The following is a 16,548-nucleotide window of genomic DNA, read 5'->3' as shown; positions in this document are numbered from 1 at the left end:
GGTGGGACGTCTCTCCAATCTAAAGCCTTTGTTCTTGTCCGCCATACTATTCAATATTCTTTAGCCCCTTTCTCATCCTCTGAAGCTCATAGGAAAGGTTTTAAAAAAGATCTGGGAAAATTAGATGGAAAAGTCTTAAAACATGAACAGGCAGAGGTGGAACATGATGGTCTTGGAAAGCATAGGGGGCACCTATTTCCAAGTGGAATATATTCATTGACCACCATAGGAGATAAATTAAGTGCTACTTCCAAGACGAAAGAAATTTTGGCTGCTGAGAGGGACCAACATTGTGACATTTCAACATAGAGCATGTGAATAAGCACTGGTGAGACATTTGTCGGCTCTTCAAATGCTATGTCAAACACTAAAAACTCACACAGGCCACACTACAGATTCCTAGCCAGTTTCATCCGAGGAGTTAAAACGGTGTCATATCCCCACACCAGTCGGCAACAACCTGTTGTGATACAACACAGTGGCACAGACCGGTGTCCAGCATGCCTCTGCCCCATCTCCCTTGGCCCAGTGGGGTGGACCACCCAGTGGTCCCTGAGAACCAGTAGAATCTCAACTGAACATTCAACAAACCTTCACTGACCACCTACACAAGCCATGGTGATGACAATCACTGAATATATGCGAGGCAGTGTGCTCTTTGTGTTTTATTTCATTTAATCCTCACCAACCCCAGGGAGCTGAGTTCTGTTACCTGCCCACTTTAAAAATGAAACAACTGAGGCACACGGAAGAGGTAAGTAATCTGCCCGAGTCTCATGCTTCCTGAATCACTAAGGCTAAGCCACAGCAGACTCTACGGAGTGAAACGCAGTCCTGCCGTCCGGATCTCACACAAAAGGAAAGATAGAGATGCTTCCCAGCCCCATTCCCTCCCTGACCGACACCACCACCCTGTGACTGGGAGACATCGAGAGGCAGACCTCCCCCTTCCCCTTGAGGGGTGGGAAGTGTGCTCGATTAACTGTGGGATGAGATTTTCCTGCAGAAGGGCTCGCTTTGGAAAGGGAAGAGGAAAGGGGGAAGGAAAAAACCCCAGAAGTGTCCCAAACAGGGACGTCCACCTGCTCTCCTGCTTCTCTGAAAGCAGGACACCCCTCCCCTGAGAGGGGGAAGCTGCAGTGCCCCAGCACGGACCCTGCGGGGGGGGGGGGGCACTCCGGGCTCAGGAAAGCTGCGGATCACAGAGCCAGCGCCCCAGCTCTGACCCGCCCACCTGTCCCAGTGATATCCAGGGCCTTTTACCCAGCTCAGTAACTACCAGCCCCACTATTGACCAAATTTCAATTCAGAATGGCTCTTGAGTTGATGTTAGATACCAGAAGACACTTCTGAGAAGGAGGTACTTTGTTCTCTTTTGAAAGGTAGAGGCAGCATAAAAGCTAATTCCTAAGGAAAACCCTTTTGCTTCCAACTGAACTGGGAGTTTGGTTCTTGAAGTGGTTTCTTGTGGAGAAGTTTACTATTCTCCAATAAAAAATCTGCCCATTTCATCTTTCCCTTAATTAGTTTGTAGTAAGAATTACCAATCTGTGAAATTTTTAAAAGAATAAAACTACAGAGTTTGATACATTTTTTTAAATAAAAGGGGTGGGGTGCTGAGCATGCAGTTAAGTAGAACATTGGTGCATATAAAATGAAGCAAACAATCACTTCTATTCGGTGTGAGTCTTTTTATTGTTATTTTCCAAGTTCCTGAAGAGAAACCTTCATATGTGCTGACAGATTCCAACTGGTTTTGAACTATAACTGATAAAAGTTTTTAAACACAGAAGGCCCTAAAATACACAGCACACACAACAATGCACAATGAACTATAAAAGGTAAGGAGAAGGTACACTATTCCACCCTTTACCCCAACGCATAACAAAGCTATGGTCGGAAACAGGGGAGATGCAATATGTGGGTTTAATTCCAAGGATTTATGGAAATGTTGGGTACGGGCCAATCATTTCCAGGGACATGTGTTCTGGTTTACTCATATCCCGTCTGACCCACTGATTTCTTCCTCTACAGACCTAACAATTTTCAAATGCTTAACACTGACCCAACGTGTGGTGGACCCGAAGGACAGGCACCACCCGGTCCCCACTTAAGGAAGGACTTTCTGCCCTGGCTGCCGGGAATGGCGTCGGCAGGCAGCTCTAGGCCAGCTCGTCCGTCGGCCGCCTTAAGGATAGAGTCAAGGACACAGGGCTGTCCGGCCAAGGACAGGCTCTCCCCACAGTATTCCATATTCCGTGACGGATCGAGATGGAGGTGTCAGGGCCCAGATATGTGAGGTCAACATGGGCCAACTCTGACAGAACATTTGGGCCCTAGAACTTCCCATGGGGGCGGCCGAGGCTGTCTCAGGCTCAGCTTCCCCTGCCCACCCTGCCTGCATGGCCTCCCTCCCACAGGTGCCGATCCCGCAGGTGCTCCCTGATAAACACCCTGCCCACTAAACTGCCTCCTGCGTGTGCTCCCAGGAGAAGCCAAGCTGTGATTCAATGCCTCTATGAATAAGAAAAAGAGATGCAATTTTCAAGGTAAGTGGCACAAGTGAAATGAAGACTGGAAAAAAGCTTTCCTAATTAACCTAGTACTTTTCCTCTTCTATTTGACCCATACTCCACAGGGCTTTAAAATTCAACCTAGAAAAAGACTGGGTTGGTCTTCCACATCATTCCAGATACAGGAGCACAACAGACTTCTCAGTGGGGCAAGCTGAGCGACCTGGTCAGCCTGCAAATTCCTCGGAGCAGCGGAGCAGCGTAAGCAGTGCTGCTACCTGGTATGTAAATGTGCCTGAACTCCTAGACCATCAGATGGATTCCTACCCAAATCTGAGTCTGAGCTCACGTCTGTGTGACTTTCTCTGTCTCTCTCTTTCTCTCTCTCTTTCACACACACACACACGCTCCATTTCACTCTCTCTTCCTTCACATGGAAAACAGGCCTAACTGCAGTGGTGCAAGTTAGGTTAGAAGTACACAAGTGATAGAAGATGAAAATCAAATACAGTCACCTCATTAATTTATATCCCAAACTACTACTTCAAGCCCAATCTCTCCATGAGCCCAATGAAACATATTTCCCATAAACACTTAGTCACAGGCACGCAGCGTTTACCACTGAAGTACACTCGAAGGCTCATTGTATGTACAGGATGGCCTAAAGCAGGTTTATAAAGAACTCTGTGCCCAAGTGTGCTTGAGTACAGCAGGTAGACTGCCAGGCTGTGGGAATGATTCAGGCCAGCAGTGTGAGCACCAACAAGAGCGCACCTAGGTGCACTGTGTCGCTGTGACATCCTTTGAGCTAATGAAGCTACTGTAACAATCATAAGCTGCATGTCCTCCTCCATATGAACAACTGTACACCTACTTTTGCCCACCCCTGTACACATACTCTAATTGACTAGCTGTTAATTCTTTATACAATAAGAAACTTTTCAAGTTCTGTTTATAAATTTCAAGCTAACCAACCTGACTGACAGAATGCTTTTTACCTTTGATCTCAATCTAGTTCCTAAAGTGGATTGGTTTAAAATAGTTAAAACAATGGTATTAATGATAAAAATAAAACGACAGGTCTCTATCACGACCTTCACTGTGCTTCCTGGCAGTGCTGTCTGGATGGACAGAGAACACCGTGTCCCTACCCACCGTAAACGCCAGGGCCCGTCCCCCCCCCCGAAGCTCCTTTAAGGTTCTAAATCAAGTGAAACTCCTGCTCAGCAACTTCAGTTCCTTTCGTGTGTTGTCTTTCCCTGCCCAAGCACTTGGTTCTAATCAGACCACTTCCTTCCTGCTGCTTTGGTTTTTATTACCAGAGTTCTTCCATCCTTTTCACCACCCCATATGCTAAAAAACTTCCACTTTTTTTTTTAAAGCACATTCTCCGAGACTCCTAAAGAGAAACCAAGCTCAGCTAAAGGTCTTCGGTAATGGAACTGGCCTACAAATATTCCACATGAAACTGTGAAGAGATCAAGGTTGTCTTCAGCAGCTTTTACTTTCTGCAGTGTCCCTTCCCTTCTAAAGAGCACACACCTGCTTTTCTCAGGAATCAAGTGTTCTCATCCTTCACAGACCCTCAATCCCAGGGAAATGTAATAACAGGATCAATAAATCATAGTTGGTTCAGACCTCTGTTCAGAGAAGAATGAACACAGCAGGCCTAACTGCTGTTCTCAGAAAGGCCTACTTACAAAGTTGGCTCTTGGCTAGGCGTTTGGGAACTTGACTTGGGGGAGGGTTCCCACTATTAACTGATAAGAGTGGCCACTGTTCCTAAACTGCACAAACGACACGGTCGATGCTAAACACCTGCTCTCCTTCTGGGAGTCTGGAATCTGGGCATGTGCCGGGCAGAGGGCACTCTCATGACCAACAGCCTTCGGACACCCTGGGCCCTGGGTCTTTAATGAGCTTCCCCAGTTGGCAACATTTCAGAGGGGTGGACCAATTGTGCTGCTGGGGGATTTCAGTGCATCCTGTGGGGCCCCGTTGGAAGAGGCCCCTGGAAGCTTGTGCCTGGTTTTCTCTGAACGTTACCCCATGTCCTGTTCTCTTGGCTGATTTTGCTTTGTATTCTTTCCCTGTAACAAGCGATAACCAGGAGTAGAACTAGAATTGGCTCTCATTACTTGCGGTACTTATGTCCTGCAGAGCCACCCTGAACACTCAACGAGCAAGCACTGAACCACTGCCAGTGAAGAAACAGGTATGGGGGGTCCACGGTTTATTTACAAACAACTGTGTATTTATCCTTACATGTTTACTCTTCAGGCTCCTTTAATTTGAAGCTATACACCTATTGGGACTTTTTTTCACAACTCAAAACAGTTTTTGAACTCATTATTTTGAAGCCTTTTAGTACTTCTGCCATTTCTTGTTTCACCTCTTCCATATCGACAAAACATTTCTCTGTGAGGAGTATTTTCATCTGGGGAAACAAACAAACAAAAACATCACTGAGGGGGAGATGGGGTGAATAAGGAGGGTGGGACATGGGGGTCATGCCCTGTTTTTGGTCAAAAACTGCTACGTACTCAGCGTAGTGTGGGGAGGTGTGCTCGTAAGTCACCCATCATGAAATGGGCTGGAGTCTTCAAAAAAAAATTCACTGAAGCCAAACACAGGCTCTCACAACACTGCCAGCTAGTACACTGATACAGACGGGTTCCTAGAACACTCACCTAGTAGGGGGAAGCCTGTGGTGCAAGGGGCCTGCCCTCCAGGAGATAATTCCTTGTTGTTTTATGTGTGTCCCCCCTCGTATGTGTATATATGTGTGTGTGGGGTACATTTTATTTACATGTGTCTACACATATATTGCACATGGGCCTATCTTAAATCCAAAAAACAACTTACTGCAGTAGATTCTATTTTCTGTATTTTTCAAAAAAGAAAATGAGGCTCAGAAGTGTAAACTGACTTGCCCGAGACCGCCCCACTAACAGGAGCCAGAACTGGGATTCAAACCCCATCCGACTGGCCCCAGAATGGGAGTCTCCATCCTTTGGTCATCTCTGTATGAGAGCAAAAATAAAAAGGCAGAGTATCGCCTTATTTGACCTTGGCTGGGAATGCGCTCAATAGATCACTCAAATTTTTCACCTCTTTATACATGTCCATGAATAATTGCAAAAGTACTGCAAGTATTGATTTGGGGGTTATACATTTTAGTGCGTAGGGAAGGATATGTTAGTTCTCTGAGTCCTTCTAGTAAATCACCAAACCTGGGGTGGTGTTGGGGACCCTGGCACAGCCTCCAAGAAGAGCCCCATGTTTCCCCTTCCCGCAAAGGCACCAAAGAGGAGGAAAAATATTGTCACTGGGCCACACTGGCAGGAGGTAAAGGCTCCAGTGTGACCTGGTCTTTGCAGCTGCAATTGCTTTGGCCGTTTCTTTGAGACTCTTTGGTCTCTCCTTTTTGGTTGCTTTTTTTGCGTCATTCTGCAGTTCAGCTGCTACAGTTGGCTGGATGTCCTCCCTCCTGGAAGTCAAACAGGAACTGTGGTGAGCCCCAGGGGAAAGGGAGCCTGGTGAGTCACCAGGCCAGCTGCCCTGGGACCTCAGGATGAAGGCCCTTTTCGTTGACAACCGTTTCCACAGCTTTTCCTTTGGAAAATCCATTCCTCTTTCTTATTAGATGGCCTCTCACACTGGACAAGGTGAAGACCAAGATACAAGTCCTGAAGAAAGGAGTCAAGGAAGCACTAGGCCAGAAGGGAGAAACTGTCCTTGTGACCCAAGGTGGGCCCAACCCAGCTCATCATCAGAGTGCCAGCCAGCAGCAGAGCCAGAGGGTCAACCCAGTGTGCATGCCTCAATATTGCTTCTGCAGACTCAGCAAATTCAAAGAATCTGGGTTCCTCATGTGGTCAAAGATTTAATCAACAGTGTCTACGAATGAAGTCTCTAAAAACTCTTGAACGATGAGATTCAGGGAGCTTCTGAGTAGGTGAGCACACGGATGTGCTCTGGGGAAGTGACACGCCCAGAGAGGATGTGGACACGTACGGGGACCCTACCCTAAGACCTATGCTCCTCTTCCGTTTGGCTTTCCCGAGATGTATCCTTTATAACAAAACTGTAATCACAAGCATAACATTGTCCCAAGTTCTGGGAGTTGTTCTGCAAATTACTGAATACAGAAGGGGTTGGATGATGGGAACCCTGTATTTGTAGCCAGTGAGGCAGGAGTGCTCAGGGAGAGTGGGACTTTCTGTCAGCACAGGAAACCAAAACAGTCTTTGGGGACTGTGCCCTTAAACCTGTGCAATCTGACATTAATTCCAAGTATAGTAAGTGGGGTAAAAATTGGGTTAAACCAGTGGACACCCACTTGGTGCTGGACAATCGTTAAATGATACAGTGGCCGTTACTAGCAGGCGTACTTTCTCCCCTCACTCCCAGCAGGCCCTGTTACTATAAACTGACCTCTTCCTGGAGATGAGTAATGAATGTTCTCATAAGGAACCCATTTTACACTAACCCGTACTTAATACCATCAGTGCCTGGAAGATAATCACCTTCCATATTCGTCTTATCTTTAGGTTAATTCATCTATAATCACATCAGATGATAACTTGGGAGCCCTAGAGAACAAGACTATATTAAAAGCTTGTTTAATTGAAGCTTCCAGAACACCAGCTGCTTCAGCAAAATGATTTCTATAGATACTGTGACCTCATAAAAAACATAAAGAGACTTGGAGCTCAAGATATTAGAGTGCTGAGCATACATAGCTGCCCCACTCCTTCCCAAACACAATGACTTTGCCGGTAAAGGTATTTTTGAAAGAATAAATCCACAGAGGCACTGAAAACATGAAGGAGAGCCATCAGTAAACAAAGCATTTTAAAGTCTGTCTTAAAAAACAAAGACAGTTGGGACTGTATTGACAAATAAACAAAAACTGAAAAAAACTTGCCACTTGAAATCCATGATCAGAGATATAGACAGGAGTTCTTCTTTCTTCCCAACAGAACCCTGGAGAGGCTCCAAGCTTGGAGTCGATTGCCTGGGAGCCAAAAAAAAGGGCCCACGAAGAAGCGCTGTTAGGCAGGAATGGGCACTGAGTGGAGCGTTGTCTACGGAGCAGCTAGGCCAGCACGCCCTTACCCTGCCCTGTGCAGACTGCAGTCTGCAGTTGTGGCTCCGAGCCGGAACCACCAGAGTAGCTCTGTCCAGAGAGGAAGGCTTGCCCAGGCAGTGCCCAGGGTGCTGGTGTTCAGGCTAACAAATGAATCAATAGGAGGGTCTCTAGGATAGACACAGTGGAAAAAAGAAATAAAATACATGAGGTATGTCTGGGAAAAAGTCCGGCCATTGTTAATATAAGGAGAACAGTTTGCCAACATCAGTGAAACCTGGCAGCCAAGGAGAGTGGACTACAATGCACATGTGTGAACAAGGACGGCTTCACTGTACTAGTCAGTGAGGGGTGGTAGATCCCGGTGGGTGAGCACGTGCACTGTGCAGTTGTCACGTTCAAAATGACTGAGTGAGTACAGCAGTGAGTCTGCGTCAAACTTTACACTAAGCTTGAACATTCATCCATGGAAACTATTTGGATGACTCAAAAGGCTGTAGCTATGGGCAACTGGTGATTGGCAGCTGCATCGTGACAATGCACCCACTCATGCACCATATCTTTTGCAGAAATTTTTGGTGAAACGTCTAATCACCCAGGTCACTCAGTCCCCCTACAGCCCAGATTTGGCACCCTGTGACTTTTGGTTTGTCCCCAAACTAAAATAACCTTTAAAAGGGAAGAGATTTCAGACCGTCAATGAGATTCAGGAAAATACAATGGGGCAGCTGATCGCGATTGGGAGAACTGTGTGAGGTCTCCATGTGCCTACTTTGAAGGGGACTGAGGCATCATTGTCCTGTATACAATGTTCCTTGTATTTTGTATCTTCAATAAATGTCTCTATTTTTCATAGTACATGGCTGGTTACCTTCTAAACAGACCTTGTCACCCCAAGATTAAAGTTGTCCTTATGTGTGTAACTCTGGGGTAAGAGTTACCACAAAGGGTCTTGAATCTGCTTGTACCTAACCACACACCCCAAAGGGAAACCTACCTCCCAGTCTATCCTCCCCATTTACACTGAGTACATAACCAGTTCTCCCATTCAAGAAAGTTGATTGGGTAGACAAACCTACCTAAATACAAAGGAATCCTATGTCAGCTGCCTACACTCATGGTCCTTAATTCATAAATACGATGTCAAAGAAGAATCAGCAGACATGTAAGGAAAAGCCCACAGTATGTGTACTACTTTGCTAGGGCTGCCATAACAAAGTACCAAGACAGGGTGGCTTGAAGAACAGAGGTTCATTTTCTTGCAGTTCTAGAGGCCAGACATATGAGATCAGGCATCAGCGAGACTGGCTCCTTCCGAGGCCCCTCTCTTTAACCTGAAGGTGACCATCTTCTCCCGCGTCTCCCGAGTCTGTGTCCTCCTTCCCTCCTCTTATGAGGACATCAGCCAGACCGGATTAGGGCCCACCCCAGCGGTCACCTTTTAGCTTAATTACCTCTTTAAAGACACTATTTCCAAATACACTCACATTCTGAAGTTTTAGAAGTAAGGACTTCAACATACGAATTTACAGGGGACGTCATTCAGCCCATAATGGAACGAAAGAAAACGAGTGAGATCAACAAACCAAAACTTTATCAAGAGGAAACAGAGATTAATGCAAGGAGCAGAAAGAAATGTTAAAAAAAAAATTGGAAAAGCTGAGTAGTAGAATGGCTACCACAGTTTTAATAGAAATCAGTAAAACATGTTAGTAAATCTAAATAAAATACTGACTATAAAACAACATGAAAGATGAGGACTTTGAAGGAACGTTTAAAAATTCTAAACTTGATTTACTCAGTGATTTTTATTTGCTTTTCACTTTGTTATAAAAAAAAAGTAAGCTTAGATATGCATGTTAAAAATAGAAGGATGGCCATAGCCCAAGGTGGGTGGCCTAACTGAGCATCTCGTTCGAGGACGGGAGAGAGGAAATCAGTCTTCCCATACACCTGCCATTTCCTAGCTTCTGGCTCTGTGTGAAGAGCCCACTTCGGCCCCTCTTGGTGCTCACGGACCACAGCCTCAAACCCCATCCCTGGAGGAGTGTGAGAAAGCCAGGCCCAGGGGGCAGATCTGCGTCGGTGTTCTCCGAGGGCCTCCAGACGTCAGCTCCACTCGCCGCCACGGTGTGTGCCTGTTTCCCACACGTGAGAACTCCCTTTTTTGCTTCCGCACACGGCTAAAAGTTGGAAGCCAATTTTTAAAAATACACGGGTGGGCAAAATGAGCTTTACAGCTGTGAGGACATGAAACACAGAGTTTATTCTCCTGTTATTATGTATTAATTATAGTTTTATTTTCCACACAAACGCCTGTAACCTGCCTTTGCCCCACCCTGTGTTTTGCCCAACATTTCCATGTGCTGGGGACAGGGAGTGGTGGGACTCCTCCTCCAGCTTGGCCCACCATGTTCACCAGAAGTCTGTGCTGTGGACAAAGAGAGTAAATAATAAAAAGTACTTTTAGAGCGCTTACAACGTGTGAAGCTCTATCCCAAGAGCTTCACACATATCAGCTCATTTCTTCTTCATAACAACACTGTAAAATAGGCACAAAAACTCCCATTTTACAGACAAGAAAGTTACGACACAGAAAGGAAGTAACTTGCTTGAGGTCACATAGCTAATACATACCAGAGGCAGTTTGGCTGTTAACTGCTAAATACTGCCCCTCTGATACTCACTTATACCATTCAAGCAACAGTTTTGGTCCTCCCTCCTCAGTGAGATTTGTTAGTATGGCTACACCTCCTAGTGGTTGGCGGGGCACATGATTACCTCTGACCAATGAGGTGTGAATGAAACTGACACGTAGCTTTTGGGCCAGAGCATTTAATTGCAGGAACGAGACCTCCTGAGCTCTCTTACTCTCTGGCACAGCAACCAGTGATGTTTGAAATGGTGGTTCTTCTACTGGCCAGGGATCTTAAGTAACTATGCCCACCACCGACCCAACCTGAGTTGGTTTCCTATTGTTGCTGTAACAAATTACCACCATCTTAGTGGCTTAAAACACAAATGTATTGTCTTACAGTTCTGAAGTTCAGAAGTCTGCCATGAGTTTCACAGGGCTAAAACCAGATGTCAGCAGGGATGAATTCCTTTCTGGAGGCAGGAGGGGAGAATTAAATTTCCTTGCCTTTTCTAGCTTCTAGAGGCTGCTGGCATTCCTTGGTTTGTGGCTCCCTCTTCCATTTTCAAAGCCAGCAATAGGAGATTGAGTCCTTCTCATATCACATCATTCCGAACTGTAACTTCTACCTCTGCCTTCCACTTTTAAGAACCTCTGTGATTACATTGGGCCCCCAGGTAATCCAGAATAAATTTCCTAAGGTCAGCTGACTTAGCAACCTTCAATCCATCTGCAACCTGATGCCCCTGGGCCATGTAATCTAACATATTCACACATTCCAGTTCAAAGACATCTTTTCTTTTGCGGGGGGAGGAGGGTACTCTTCTGCCTACCAATCAAATCAGAATCTCTTGGGGTGACGCCAAAGCCTCGTCGATATCATTTATAGCTTCCCAGACAATTTCACTGTGCTGACAAGGAGGAGAACCAGTGCCCTTGTTGCATATGTGGAGACAATATATTTTAAGTACTCTACTTTTATACTGCCTTTCGTAAGTTCACGTGACGGACATAAATCCCACACATGCACAGAGGAACACATATATACACATCTGCCAGCCTCGTCACAGCCACAGACCCTTCTAATCACATTTTAACCCAACCTTTCGCTCCCCGCTCCGTGACTCCTTGGTCCTCATCTTCGTTCTAGACCCGGCTGCATACACGTGTGCAGAGACAAACGAGGCATTTTCCACGAGTTGCCAGAAGAAGTTGGTTTTCCCTGCGGTGGCCTCCCAGGGGCTGCGGTCAGGCTGGTGGTTTCCAGTGGGCACACTGGCTCCTCAGAAATAGGGCCGAGTCAGCCACTTTCTTTCACAGAAACTGAGGGACTCTCTGAGGATAAAAATTATACCCCTGCTAGGACAGTAATCAGCCTCTATTCCTTTTGTCACAATCAAAAAGGCCATTATATCCATAGGTGTTGTGAACAGCCCCATCTGGATTTTTGACTGTGACCTGATGGGTAGTGGGGAGTCTGGGACACTGGAGAAGGGCCACTTTTTCTGTAAATAGCTCTATTCACTTTACTGACCTACTGAAACATTCTCTTGGTTTTCCTTAAATGACAGAAACAATAGGCTGAGATAAAGGCCAACCATACCATTTTGGAATCCAGTATCAAAACCTGACTAACAAAATACAGTGTACTTAGGACATAACCACAAAGCTGAAGGGTCAAATTAGCATCCATTTAGAAATTCAGCTTCCAATCTTCTCATATAGAATTAAAAAGGGCCTGACCAGCACCAGTAACCGTCCTGTCCCTATGCCAGTGACCAAACCTAATGAGAACAAGGAGCAGCTGGTAGGTGGTGCTGCCAGGGCTGGGAGACCTCCCGTTAAGGCGAACTGCAGGGGTGGCTGGGCGCAGACTACCCAGGTACTGTTCCAGAACCAGGAGCTGCAGGGCTGGTTTACTGGGAAAGCCCCTGGAGTTCATGCTCCAGAGGACAGGGCCTTTTGACAAGAACACAAACGAGAAAATGAACTGACTTGACTAGAGGTGTGGAGACCCCATCGTGGCACTGGCCGTACCTTCAGAGCAGCACAGAGCTGGACCACAGGGGCACGGTTCTGGTGGACAAGGCAGCTGCTTCATGACTCTCCGCTGGTGTGTGCCAGTCTTCGTCATTCTTTCTGACCTTCCGAGATCCCAAATTTGGCCAATCCTCTTTATGTCTCTGTCAACCTTTGAGACTTCCCTTGCTTTCTGACAGAAACTGTAGTGAGAAGGAAGACTACATGTCCGCACAGTGTCAATGCTGGGATCAAGGGGACCGTGTGCTCTTTGAAGAGGCTAGAAAATAATAATTGTGCTCCCTGAAGGACACACAGTGACCGACGACCTCACACACCTATCAGTGAACTACCATCACAAAGGTAGGTCAGAGCCCTTCAGCTGACTTTTCATGTTGGAAGCTCAGAAAAGCAATGTGGTAGGCTGAATAATACACACCCACACCCTGATCCCTGGAATCGGTGAATGCCACTTTATTCCCCTGCAAAGGGACATTGCAGGTGTGTTAATAAATTAAGGATAAAAAAGGGGAAAGGAGTAAGATGTAAAATTACAGCTATAAAAACAGTTGCAGGGATGTAAAGTACAGCAAAGAAATACTGTAATAGTTGTGCAGGGTAACGGGTGGGTACTAAACTTACCGGGGTGATCTCTCCATCGGGTATATAAATATCTAATCACTATGTTGTACACCTGAAACTAATAGAATATTGTAGGCCAACTGTAATTTTAAAAATTTTAATCATAATTAATTAAAGATATGAGATAGGTTATCCTGGGTTATGTGGTTGGGGACTAAATGCAATTACAAGTATCCTTATAAAAGGGAGGCAGAGAGAAATGTGACACAGAGGCAATGTGACAACTGAACAAGATGCTATGGTGCTGGCTTCACGGATGAAGGAAGGGGCCGCAGGCAAGGGGTGCAGGGAATGAGGCTCTAGAAGCTAGAAAAAGGCAGGAGATATGAATTCTCCCCCTAGGGCCTTGGAGGGGACACTAAGTTTCACTTAGTCCAGTGAAACTGATTTCAGACTTCTGATCTTTAGAACTGTAAGGGAGTATGTGTGGTTTTAAGCCACCAAGTTTGTGATAATTTGTTAGAATAGCGGTAGGAAACTAACTCGGGTTTGGCCTGGGCTTTGGGAAGTTTAAAAACTTCCTATGTGATTCTAACACACAGCCATATGGTAACTATGGGACTAGAGAGAAGACAAGATAAGGACACGCTGGCGTGATTGCTTGCTTATGTGGAAAAAAGTGTATGGTAATACCATCTGGGAAGTCAGCAGGTCACCTCACCAAAGAAGGAACCATCAACTCATAACCATGTCCCATAGGTGACTGTACAGTGGCTTGTGGAAGCATATCACAGGGTGGGCGTGCTCCACCAGCATGGCGCTGTTTCTGGTCTGGCCCGCCAAATAGGCCAGATTTCCTTGGGATGAAGAACAATTACACATACGATAGGCAGATTTTCTTCAGAGCTAACATTCTTACCAAGACTGTCTTTCAAGGAAGAAGTTGGCCATAACTGAATTATATGCAAACACATGAATTAGCATCAACAAGCAAAGGACTAAACTGCCTTCCTCTCTATGCTAAAACTAGTTAAACCCACTATTAGGACTTTAGACATGAAGAGCTTCTCCACTTGTTTTGTTAAAAATTATTTTATTGTTGTTCAATTACAGTTGTCTATGTTTACAACCCACCACTCCCCCGACCCTAGCCAAACCCTCTCCATTTGTTTTATTAATCTATTTACTTATAATAGACGATAGATGAAATTTATTTATTTATTTATTTATTGATGAATGATACAGGAATGGAAGAGTAAGTACTGCGGGAACAAATCTCATTCCTCATAGAGTCAAGAAAGGCACTTGCCTGGTTCTGATGGGGCAGCCCGCCCTCCAGAGCAAGGTCCGCCCACTCCTGGGGCTTCAGCGCTCACTCATACAGGACAACTTCACTTGAAAGCTGTTCCTTCACAAGCCCCCTTGGTACTATCACCAAAAGCTAAAACTGCACAACATCTTCCTTTTTATTTTCTCCCCCTACTTTGTCTTCCTCAGAGAGGAAGCTAGTGCAGGAGAAAAGGCGGTCACATGAGACCTGGAAGACCTCAGTTGGAGTTTGGGTTCTGTCACGTGTAGGTGATATGATATTAGGAGGCCCCTCAGCCACTCTGAGCCTTGCCTCTAAGAAACAGAGATAATATTGCCTTCATGGTGTTGATTAAATTAAATGACATACATGCAAGTGCTTAGCACATAGTAGGAGCCTCACTGAAACTCAACTGTCACACCACTTGCTGAAGGTCCTCACATATCATCTTTGGTCACCCCTCCTGAGCTCTGGCACCATGTCTCCCACCATCTACTCAACTCTTGGACTCGGCTCCCTCACTGGACATGTCTAAACTGGATTTACACTCTCCACTCACAAACCAGGGACCCTCCCAATCCCCCGACTGTGCCCATCGCAGTCCCCTGCCTTCCTCTGCTTTCCTCCATTCCTACTGCTGCACAAGAGCTTGTCAGATATGCTCTCCAGTTAAAGCTCTGTCTCTCCCAAGCCATCCTGCTTACGGACTGAAAATCGGTCTTTCTTCGAGCAGATTCATCACATCAAGCCCTGAATAAACTTTCTCGCCCTGCAGCCCAGTATCTGTGACAGAAGAAGAGCCGGCTCCACTGGGCGTGCAGGTGACAGAGCCCCATAGTCTCTGTGGGCCTCATGTCACGTACAACAAACGCACTGGGTAATTTCACCACATTCCACAGAAGGAAAAGCTCTTAGAATAAATGCATCATAAAACACAGTATTTTCAAAGTAGCTCCAGGGACCTGGAAATTTTAAATCAAATTTCTTTACATAGGATTTAGTAATAACCACAATCTGAATCTGCCACAAACCACACTCGATTGCATTAAATATAATAATCCACTGATATTAAATCACTTTTCATGTTTTGTAACATTAAAATAATTTAACAAACACTCAAGCCTTCAGTATTCACACTAAATGGCAAATTTGGTCTATCTCAGACATGATCCTACCATTTTGTTCATCCAGCTCATTGCCAATCTCTCGCCCCATTTGCTTTTGGCGACTGATGATAGAAGAAAGGGCATCAAGGCCTGCGTCCTGTTCTGAAAGAAAGAGGAAAACAACCAACTGAGAACCAAAGGAAAACAACTTAGTCCAGCAATATACTCAGGCATATAACACAATTCAATACATGATAAAAGAAACATTTTAAATCAGTCCAAAAAAGAGAGAGAAAACAATTAACATTACTGGAACAAAACAGAGGAAAAAATTAAATATCTACCTCAATCCTTAACCTGATTTCCAGATGAATTAAAATTTCAAGTATTAAAAATGAATATAAGGTTTGAGTATATAAATATTCAAACTTTCAAATACTTAATACATACAGAGCATGTACAGATCAATAAGAAAGACTTAATCTCCCAATTTATAAAATGCGCAAAGGACACAGACAGGAAATGAAAACGAAAGAGAATGCTCATACCCAGGTTAACCAAAGCATGGTGCTCCCAAGTTCTGTGTCACGGGAGAACAGTTAAGACACCTTTCTAGAAGAGGGAACCATGACTGTCTTTCATCTATCAATTCTGTGTCTAGGAATATATGTATGTAAGACAACATTCAGGCAGTATGCAGGACGTATATACTCTGACATTCCTTGAAACACTGCTTCCTGTGCTAGCTATCCATTTATTGCTTCTCAGCTCCAAACTGACCCTTTGTGCTGGTCAGTGAGAATGGACCTGGATCCTCCCAATATCTTCTCCTTTGCCAGCTCTGTCAGTAGAGGGACGGCGGAGACATCACAAGAGGAAAAGGTGTTGCTTCCTGCCTCTGGCCTGCTGGGCCCGGACAGGTGGCTGCAGAGGTGCGGCTGCCACAGTGTGAGAGGCCGCAGCTTCTGCCAGTGCCCCCTCCTTGGGCAATTTCGTAACAGAGGGCCTTCAGTCCAACTCTTGCCCATGAAGAGTATTCCCTGTGCCCTAGAGAACAGATTCTAGCAAATTCCACCAGCTTGGCTACACAGCATAGTCACTTCTCTGAAATCGTTACTCTAATTCCCTATTAGACTTAATAATTCTACACAATGCACTTTCTCTGTTCAACTTTCTTTCTCCTAATTGGACCCATACTGATACATTTACACTAGTGAAAAACTGGGAACTATCCAAATCACCAAATACAATGATTTGCTTAAAAATATAATAAAGTCATATAATAAAACACT

At 45.3% G+C, this 16,548-nt stretch overlaps 1 protein-coding gene across 1 annotated transcript in view; it reads right to left on the bottom strand.

Moving 5' to 3' along the window:
- Nucleotides 1–16,548, bottom strand: part of STX8 (syntaxin 8) — a 255,335-nt gene that overhangs the window by 160,260 nt on the left and 78,527 nt on the right. Inside the window, 1 exon segment of the mRNA XM_037164947.2 lies at nt 15,326–15,418. Within this exon segment, the coding sequence (XP_037020842.2) occupies nt 15,326–15,418 (93 nt within the window).

Source organism: Artibeus jamaicensis, unplaced genomic scaffold (assembly GCF_021234435.1).
Source record: "Artibeus jamaicensis isolate MK-2021 breed Jamaican fruit bat unplaced genomic scaffold, CSHL_Jam_final contig_781, whole genome shotgun sequence".
Classification (NCBI taxonomy): Eukaryota; Metazoa; Chordata; class Mammalia; order Chiroptera; family Phyllostomidae; genus Artibeus; species Artibeus jamaicensis.
The sequence above is the reverse complement of the archived record's forward strand: the minus strand, read 5'-3'. Positions and strand labels throughout refer to the sequence as shown.